Below are 10,190 nucleotides of genomic sequence, written 5' to 3'. Positions count from 1 at the left end.
AGTATTACCTAAGACTAGAATGGTGAAGTATTACCTAAGACTAGAATGGTGAAGTATTACCTAAGACTAGAATGGTGAAGTATTACCTAAGACTAGAATAGTGAGTAACGTTTTACCTTTCTGTGTGTTCTGGTGTCAGGTCGCAATGTGGACAAGATCAAAGAAGATGCCCAGGAGAAAGGTGACCTAGGGATTGTGGCAGAGGTTCGTACACATGTTTTGTGGTGTTCAGTACTGTTTTAAGCCTTTGAGTCCTGACCTCCTGAGGTTACAGTGCCCCTTTTATTTCAATTTCATCAAATGTGTGATATATTATTACTGACATTCATATGATCGTCAGAATCACTTTCCATATTCCACTCAGGGTAGTCCTATTCATTACCAGCATCTAATTCGAGATGGGGGTTTTCTTGTTTTTTTTGGGTTTTTTTGCTTGATTATTTGGTAAGAATTTACTCAGGGTTTTCCAGTGATTTTCATATTCGAACAAAGTGTAGTGTGAGATTTTATTTGTAGTATATGCTTTTTCTGGTAGAGTGCTTCTCATGAAGATCTGGATGTCATCAATAAGGTTCTTTCTTCATTGCTTCGTTTCACAGACAAGTCGCAGTACTCAAAAAATGATGTTTGCTCCTCCAAAATTGACAGTTTCAGCTGTGTTTACAAAGCTGAAGGAGATAGCTTCTATGTCTGGAAATGCTGTGAGTATACATAGAAACAGGTTGTGTTTTAAAGATCGAAGTGGACCTGTCTCTATTCACACTGAAGAATTTCTTTGTATACCTGCATGTATTTTTACGGTCCTGTACAGAGAAGAAAAATTTCCAATAAAGTATTATCTGATCTTGTCAGTTGTCTGCACTATAGTATCTAGAACAAGAATCATGTATTTACTTTAAATTATATATTTTATTTTATGAAAGTTCTGACTTTCCACTCATGAGAACCTTTCTGTATTGTTACAAAGTATTTATTGCTTTTGATTTGACAATCTTTTAGAATGTAATTCATAAACTATTTTTGTTTATTTTAATAAGTTTTGTAGGGAGATTGCTTTCAAAGAAAATGTTTGAAAGGTGGTATTTGTTGTTGAAGAATTTGACTGTGAATGGATTTGTATGGGCACTACATTCTGTCCTGAAATTTCGTATTGCATGTAGAAATTAAAAGGTTTTTTTTTAAAGTTTAGATGTAACATAATTCCCATGCAAGGTCAGTACATTATTTTGCATTGATTTATTCCTGTATGGATGGGGGCATAATAAAGCCCTAGAAAAGTAAATAACTGCTGCGCTGAATTTTTATTTCAATTTCATCAAAGCCTGTAATCTCCTCTCTTTTTTGTTCTATCAAATGTTTCCAGGTCATGGCCAAGAAAATTGAGAAGATCAAGGCAATGTTTGTCGCCTGTCGCCACTCAGAAGCTCGCTATCTGGTCCGTTCCCTGGGAGGCAAACTTCGCATTGGCCTGGCGGAGCAGTCAGTGCTTACTGCCCTTGGTCACGCCGTCTTCCTCACTCCGCCTGGGCAAGGTACGACAAGTGGCTGCTGTCATGTGGTTTGGTCTTTCTTTCATATGAAACCTTAATGGTCATTATCTCTCCATGTTTTCTTTGCATGTTATTTTTCTGAGTTTTAAAGACAAATTGAACATGCTTAACATCAAAATTTGGAATAATAGGTGATTTCCAGCAAAATTTATTTTAAGAAAATTATTAAATTTTTTTTAGGGAATGGGCCATAGTTTGTACATTATAATTGAAGGTTATCAGTATAATCTTAAAGCCTGCTCATTTGCCATCATTTCTATGAAAAAACATACCCTTCTGTCTTGAATAGAAGTCAAGATATTTGCAATTGAAGAAGGTCGGGGTTGCCTTGTTTCAGAAGTAAAATAAGTGAGAAAATAGCAACCAAAATCTGGTGATTTTCAAAGCTTGAGAGTTCTTTGAAACGGAAACGTTACATTTTTGTGCCTTTAATCATTTTACAGTAAAAATCTACACAGAAATGTGTTTTTAAATGGATGTAAAAGGTGTTGAGCTTAAAAAAAGGGGGGAAAATCTATGAAAATTGCCAAAGCGGCTGAAAAATGCTCTTCTTTTTTTTCTTTTTTTTTTTCTTTTTTTTTTTTCTTCTTTTTTTTGACGAGCGCCTGATTTCACCATGATGCCTCACAATTGTCATGTCTCTCTGCAGAATTTCCTCCTCCTGTGGTGGATGCAGGGAAAGGTCTGGGTGCGGATGCCCTGAAAAAGAAATTAGAGGAAGCGGCTCTCATAGTTAAGACCACCTACTGGTGAGGGTGATGTGTGGTTTTTGCTTCGTCTTTTTGCCCATTATCTTGTTTTTGATGCATTTGTCTGTCTCTGATCTGTGTGTGACTACTGGCCGTTTCGTTTTCTCTCTGTACTTTCTGTGTGGTTGTCCTACTTTTTTCCCTTGCACTAAATGACCACTATTGTGTTGTTGTTCTTTCCTGGAATTTCCTGGAGGTGTCTTTTCTGACTCAGAGGTTGACATGTAATAACCCTTCATCCTTCACGGTCGCGAGCTGCCGTTGCACATTCGGCTATACCCACGCCAGTCCTCCATGTTTTTATGTTGTCTGTCCAAGTTATTCTTTATCTTCCCCTGGCTCTGTTGCCCCACATCCTTCTTTCAAGCGCCTCTTTCATAATGTTCTCGTAATCAAACTGGTATCATTGTATGTTTTTTCAGAATCATTATTTCCTTAATGTTTCTTGTGAAATGGGATTTATTTCTCCTGACCTACTTTAATAAATTCCAAATCAGTATGTTACATATGTTTTTTAAAGCGCTTAGAGCTTGCTGTCGAGCGGGGATATGCACTATACAAATCATCATCATCAATGCCTTTTACCCCTGGCAGGGTGTAGGCCACATACAAACCCCTTCCATTTATCTCTGTCCTGGGCCATCCTTAAAGCTATTTATTTATTACTGTTTTTCTGATGGCAATGCTCTCGGTGACCTGTCTTGAATTCAGGTAATGAAATGAAGTTGGCTGAGTGTATGTGGTTTCAGGAGCATAAAATACCATTTAATTTGAATTTTTAGTATAATGAACACCTTTCATGAAATGATTGTTATTGCTCTCAGTCATTTTTAAACATTCTTGTAATTAAACAACAGCTAACTGTTTGTTGAGAAATGTCTTGAGCCAGTAAGGTGAGACCTTCAATCAATGTCTTGATTCAGGATGTTGATCATAGCGACTTTGCACAACACATACAGATGTTCCTTTGTCTTTTCCCTTCCCGACAGTGAGCTTCCCAGTTATGATTCCATAATTTCTGTCTTGTTGGAGCACGGATTGCACGAGTTACGATCACACTGCAAGCTAACTCCAGGTATGGAATCTAAATAAATTGCTGTATGGCAAGACGCTATAGGGGAGGGAAGAACCCCCCGGGGCGGTGGTACTGACAGAAGTGTCTTAGGCCTTGGGGGGGGGAAGGACATTAACCATGTTGTTATGCAGGTAGAATTGTAATTGTAAATGGGCTGATTCATCTATGTCATGCTCATAACTGTGCCTGAAATGCAACAGGGAACTGCTGCTTTTTCTTTCCTAATCCTTACTATTGTCATTTTTCCTCTACTTCTTTTGTATGTTTGTCACACTCTTGTGACCTGCTATTTCCGGGGTGCCTTGATAGTCGAAGCAGACTTTATGCTGTTAAAGCTAGAGAGGTGAGCAGAGTATGCCTGATTCCCTGTAAGAACTTCTCTGTCGACATCCACCCCTTGGTGCTCATATGACCTTATGCAGCCGCGAGTGCCGTATTGATGGGTACTTTCTTGTGATCAGCTCATACTTTAAAAACATTCATTATCATCCTATATGGGGGTAAAATAAAATTATTTCTCATGGAGCTTACTTCACTGTCACTTGCTCAGAAATTTGTTTTAGACAAATCACTATATAATTTTTAAATCATTCTGTGTTGGTATGCAATTTTGTTACACGTTGTATATACTCCCTCGTTGCTGATTTTGCTCATAATTTTCCAAATAGGATATTCTTGTTTGAAATTTTTTTTGGGGGAAATTCAAGTGCAGTTAAAGCTTAGAGGTAAGGTTATTCAGACAAATGCCTGACATTTATATATAATTTTGGAAAGTTTTCTTGCTTTCTTTCTTCCGTCCAGTTTCATTGATCAATTGTGGGTGGTTGGCGGGTGCTCTGGTGTGGTTTGCTCCTTCTGTTCTATCAAACATCTTTCCTCCTTATCTCTCCTTCTTTTTTGTGTATGTTACTCTTTTGTAACACATCTATTCTTCAGCTCGTGTATGACCTTATTGTGTTGCAAGTGCCGTAAAACTCTTAGTAAAAAACTAAAAAACTTGATCATTTGTTCTTTTCAGGAATCCCCCTGAAACCAATGTTGGCCCACCCAACCAAAGGTGTGAGTGAAGTGCTGAAGCGCTTCGAGAATATGGAGTTTACTTGCGAGTACAAGTATGATGGGGAACGTGCTCAGGTGAGTTTCTTTGGAGACTGCTGAGAATATCATTGAAGGAAAAGAAATCAAATGAGGTAGTATTTGATGAAGCCCACGTGGGATGTTAAAAACAATCAGGAAACAACAAATGCAGTTTTTGGGACACCTGAATAGACATAAAGGTCTTGTACACCTAGCTCTCAGTGGCAAGATTGAAGTCAAATGAGGCAGGGGTAGGCCCAGAGCGACCTACTTAGGGAACCTAGACAAATGGGTAACGGAGAAAGATCAGGGTAACGTAGCTTTTTTAAGAGCTTCCGAGCAAAGGAATGAATGGAGAACCATGTTCGCCGATGTCTGCTGCAGATTTGGCACTTGAAGAGGACGATGATGATTATTAGCCAGAAAAAAAGCATACTGGTGTCAGGTGTAGTGGCTAGGTACTTTGCTGTTACACACGAGGCTCTGGAGTTTGATTCCCGAGTGGGGAGAAAATTTTCTTTGAATATCTCAGCCATTGCTGAGATATTGTATCCCCCTCAGCCTGGGTTAGCCCTGACAGGCAATGTCAAAAGCCCACCTCTGAAATAATTTACATAGTTTCGATTGGGGTGTAAAAACTCATACATTTTCTTAAAAAAATAAGAAAGTCATTTGTGGGTGATGGTTACTTCTGTATTACCTAAGAGGATTTCTGCGGTTGTGTGCTCTCTTTGGCATGCTGATCCCGACTTTTAAGTAGCAAAGCTGATCCCGATAGTCACCGCTTGTTGCAAACGGGTCCCCGCATGCAGTGCTATCACGTATGGGTGCTAGGAACTGGTTTACAAGGGGGTACCCTCTTTGAGCTTCGATTTTGATATAAAGATTACGTCATAGAGTCTTCAAACATGGCAAACAATCAGAGAAGAGGTGGAACTAAAGATCTCACTCTATTCAGTCCAAGTCAACACAAAATTCAGGGTTTGCCGCTTATTAAAAGTAGAGTTTTTTCCCACCATGAACATCGAGGAGATTTTGAAACCATTCAAGGTGTCTAACAAATAAGTAGAACTTTTTTTTTTGCATAGCCCATTTTAACATGTGGGTTGGAAAGCAGTTCAAATTTGATTCAAATTCACCATCGTTTCAAATTAGGGGCCTTCTGTGCAGCTCTCTTCGCCAGCCGCGGGTGGGAACCTCCGATTTTCGATAAATTCCATGTCACGTGACTAGACTTCTTCATCTCATTGAATATGAATGTGAGAGAATCCTGCGCGGACCGGGAAATCCTGTTTCACGTTGCGATTACGTTCGTGCTCTCATACACTTAAAAAAAAAAAACGTAGGCGTAACTAAAACTTGAAAATTAGGTACGGAAGCAGGGTTGTCGGAGGATTTGATTAAAAATTTTCAAACTCAGGTTGTGAAAACATGTACTTTAAAAAAAAAGCCATAATCAGTGTGTCTTTTTGGTTTGTTTCAGATCCATGTTTTAGAGGATGGAAAAATCTGCATTTACAGTCGCAACTCAGAGGACAACACCAGCAAGTATCCAGACATTATCCGGCGGATGCCGAAAATGTTGGGAGCAGATGTTAAGTCCTGTGTGCTGGACGCGGAAGCCGTTGCTTGGGATGTTGAGCGGAAACAGATTCTACCATTTCAGGTGTTGAGCACACGGAAACGAAAGGTGAGAGCCTCTGGTGCAGCGCTGCAACGTTTACGGAAAGCAGATATGAAGGTTCAGTTTCTAAGCATTTGGGGGGGGGTCTTGTTTATGTTCAGGATTTTAAAGATACCAAGTGAAAAAATCTAAGTTTAAAAAAAAAAAATGAGCTGGGAATTCTGAATCTAACAATCTTTTTTGATAGGATCAAACATAGTAGGAGGAGAGTCTTTAAAATTCCTCAAGCTATCCAGGGTAAAAAAATACCCCATTCAGGATTCAAATGTGGGTCATTCTCACCATAGCACGATATGGTACCAACTGCACTAACGGAGCTCTTTGGTCCACCTTTTTCTGATCTAGACATTTCCTGACAGTGCTGCCTGAAATGGTGTGTTGTTAAGAAATCTATAGATCACATTATCATTAATGACCATAATGTAAGGAAGAAGCACATGTAAATTTCAGAATAGTCCTCAGAAACTGCGGGTTGTTTCAGCACGTGAGACTTGTATTTACTAATGTCCTGTCTTGTTGTGCCTATACGTGAGTGCACCTAACCTTTGTAACATTCTCTACCATTGTAAGAGACCAAGACAAATTTCTCCCTGTGAGATGAATAAAGATTGTTGTTGTCAAAATCTTTTCTGTTTTGTGAACATTGCCGGCCATAGCTCTGGCTTGTCTTAACTCCCAACTATATATCATAGCAGTGGTGGAAATTTCATTGACTTTATTTCTTTGTCCCCATCAGGATGCTGACGAGTCTCAAATCAAAGTGCAGGTCTGTGTGTATGCGTTCGACTTGCTCTATTTGAATGGTGAAGCCCTCGTGGACCAACCATTTAGGAAGAGACGGGAGCTGCTGAGGTCTTCCTTCACAGAAGTCGAGGGAGAGTTTGTGTTTGCCAAGTGTATGATATCGTCCAACACAGAGGAGATTGAAGGTTTCCTGGAGGAATCTGTTAAAGGTGAAAAGAATTTTAGCAAAATTGTGATACATTAAAAGTATAGGTCATAAAGTGTTTCAATTTTGTCAAGTCTGTTATTGTCTCTTTCTCTCAGATATGTAATGAAATTTGAGCAGCGTTTTTAGTGCATTCTAATCATTAATCTCATCTGCCTGCCCTTAGGATGCTACATTGGCAACGATTACGTAGTCGAAGACTCTTTCAGTTTGTATCTGAACTCTATTCCCACACTCTAGGAATCTTATGTCCTTATTAATCTCTGCATTCCAGAAATTCCTGATGTCCATATATGACTTTATCTCTTGTAAGACACTTTGCTGGTACTGTCATATTGGTACAGTTAAACCTGTCCAAGACAACCGTCCTTTGTTGATGAGAAAAGTGGTTATCTTAGACAAACAAGGGGGGATTTTGGAAGTGGGAAGTGGTTGTTTGTACAGGTGGTTGTCTTTGACGGGCAGTCGTAAGAGCAGGGTGGACTGCATTTTTGTTTTGGGGGGGAGGGGGTGTGTTCTTGTTTTTGTTTTGTTTTGTTTTTTTGTGGTTTTTTGTTTTTTGGACTTCATTTGTAATTTCCTATGCTTTGTGTATTTTCTAGGGAATTGTGAAGGCTTGATGGTGAAGACTTTGGACGTTGATGCTACGTATGAAATTGCCAAGCGTTCTCACAACTGGCTGAAGGTAAGGTTCCGTTATTCATGTTACTACATAGAATAGTTCAGTTATCTCTCTCACACATGTTCACGAATGCCAAAGTTTTGTTGTCTCCCTGTGGTAGACTTGTGTGATTACATCTGGTCTACTCAGCCTGCTTATTGCTTATTTGTTTGAGTTGGAGATCAAATGTTTGACCAGGTAAAATTAGGTCATTTAGAAAACTGGCCCAGTTCATGGAGTTTCAGGGATCTCTCTTTTCCTTAAAAAATGTTGGCTCTTTTTCGCCCAAATTACATTGCGTTGCATAGTTGGCCTATTTCAAAAAAACATTTTTCGCATTTATATATGAAAGCATATTTGCAAATTGGATTGACTTTCCATTCTTTAAAGTGATACTGTTTGGCTTAGATGTTAAGCATGTTTGTCATGTTACAAAATTTTTTTTTTTACCTGTGTTGAGACCTGAACCGATTTAATGGCAAGCAGTACTAAATGCCTTTCAGCAACTTTCTGATGAGAATTTTTTTCTAATTTTAAAGGCTTTACTTTTTCTACTATATCCTCTAATTGTAAATTTTCTACTTTTTCTACTAGCTGAAAAAAGACTACCTGGAAGGCGTTGGTGATACCCTCGATGTGGTGGTCATTGGCGGTTATTTGGGGACCGGGAAAAGGACGGGCAAATATGGAGGTTTCTTGTTGGCCTGTTATGACGATGAGAACGAGGAATACCAGTCAATTTGCAAGGTGAGGTGTTGCTGTGGACAATGAGACTTGAAGATGATTAATTTTTGTAGAATGGTAGCTGGCGTGTTAATGGTCTTTGGCTCAAACTGTCGAAATTAAAAATTGTGCCCTTAACCCTCCTAGCGTCGACGTTCCCCAAGCTTCATGTTAATCAACTTTTACTTTTACTTTTCCGATCCAGAAGCCATTTGAGTTTTAGCCCTTCGGCCTGTCGATATGACAAAGAATCTTGTTAACCGTATCCGTATGTCATGTTTTACTATTGTATCCATATGACGTGGGGAACTGTGTGCCACCACTTTGCAAAGAGGAAATTTACTTGTTAATCCGTTCCGTATGCTTTGCATAGTGGTATGTCAAAATGATTTTTTGAGAAATGCTGAAAGTTTCAAAGAGATTTTCATACTAGAAGTATTCTAAAATGTGAAGAAAACAACCACAGGGGTACAAAATGACCCCATGGCATACGGATAGGGTTAATCAACAAAATTAATCCGTTCCATCTTCTGTCCAGATTGGTACTGGGTTCTCGGATGACGACCTGGAGAAGCACCACACCTTCTTCAAAGACAACGTGACGCCCGCCCCCAAGTCCTACTACGCCTGGGACTCGGCCCATGAGCCGGACCACTGGTTTGAGCCTGTGCAGGTGTGGGAGATCAAAGCTGCCGACTTGTCCATCTCGCCCACTCACAAAGCAGCTATGGGACTAGTGAGTACTCTTAAAAGTTTATAGTAAGAGGTTTACGGCACTCACAACTACATATGTGAGGTGTGCTGACATGATGAGTTACTTCTCGCAAGCCATGAATGGAGATATGGGCTGAAAAATCAACACTGGGGTCAAATTTGTAAGTTTAACATGTCTTTCATTATTTCAGACTTATAAACTATTCAAACTCCACCTATCAGTTTGACATTTTTATTTCCATTGGGCTAAAATTCGATAAGTAACTCTCTCATTTTTTCAGCACGTCTCACATATGGTCATATGAGCAAGTTGTTAGTGCCCTTCACTCCTGTTTTTTGTTTATTTTTGTCTCTACTGTTTGGTGACAGTACTCAGCTTCAGTGAGAGGTTCCAGTCCAAGGGGCTTCTGAATTCTTCAGAGCCTCCCTGAAATATTTATTGTGTTCAAAGTATGGTTTGAGTATATATTTTTGAAAATGATGTAACTAAAAGTAAAATGATGTATGTGCACTGATTCTTAGTTTTTGACCTAGAAGAAACAAGGTTCCTTTATCCTCTCTGGACATCATTTTCTCCTGGTGGTCATCATGGCAGGTTTGATAGAACGGGTGTGTGTGTGTGTGTGTGTGTGTGTGTGTGTGTGTGTGTGTGTGTGTGTGTGTGTGTTTTGCTAACGGGCGAGAGTTTATCTACTCTTGAGTAATTTGGTCCGTAAGAACAGAATGAGGGAAGGGAGAGCGAGCAGACAGGGGCGTGGGTGGGCCTGACATGCACGTACCCCGGGCCACACAGACTGACAGACGGACGGACGGACAGACAGGCAGACAAATAGACAGACATACATACATACATACATACAGACAGACAGACAGTAAGATAGACGGACGGATAGACGGTCGGACGGACGGACAGACAGACAAACAGACAGACAGACATACAGACAGACAGCATTCCTTGTAGCAGGTGGTGGTGTCGGGGTGTGTGTGTGTGTGTGTGTGTGTGTGTGC

The 10,190-nt window shown here is 39.8% G+C and overlaps 1 protein-coding gene across 1 annotated transcript in view; it reads left to right on the top strand.

Moving 5' to 3' along the window:
* Positions 1-10,190, top strand: part of LOC101855220 (DNA ligase 1) — a gene marked incomplete in the record, with an annotated part of 87,463 nt that overhangs the window by 69,954 nt on the left and 7,319 nt on the right. Inside the window, 11 exon segments of the mRNA XM_035972873.1 lie at positions 140-204; positions 600-701; positions 1,364-1,532; positions 2,200-2,299; positions 3,289-3,374; positions 4,393-4,508; positions 5,935-6,141; positions 6,872-7,088; positions 7,687-7,769; positions 8,340-8,492; positions 9,007-9,204. Of these exon segments, the coding sequence (XP_035828766.1) occupies positions 140-204; positions 600-701; positions 1,364-1,532; positions 2,200-2,299; positions 3,289-3,374; positions 4,393-4,508; positions 5,935-6,141; positions 6,872-7,088; positions 7,687-7,769; positions 8,340-8,492; positions 9,007-9,204 (1,496 nt within the window).

This window comes from Aplysia californica, unplaced genomic scaffold (genome assembly GCF_000002075.1).
Source record: "Aplysia californica isolate F4 #8 unplaced genomic scaffold, AplCal3.0 scaffold00884, whole genome shotgun sequence".
NCBI lineage: Eukaryota > Metazoa > Mollusca > Gastropoda > Aplysiida > Aplysiidae > Aplysia > Aplysia californica.
The sequence above is the reverse complement of the archived record's forward strand: the minus strand, read 5'-3'. Positions and strand labels throughout refer to the sequence as shown.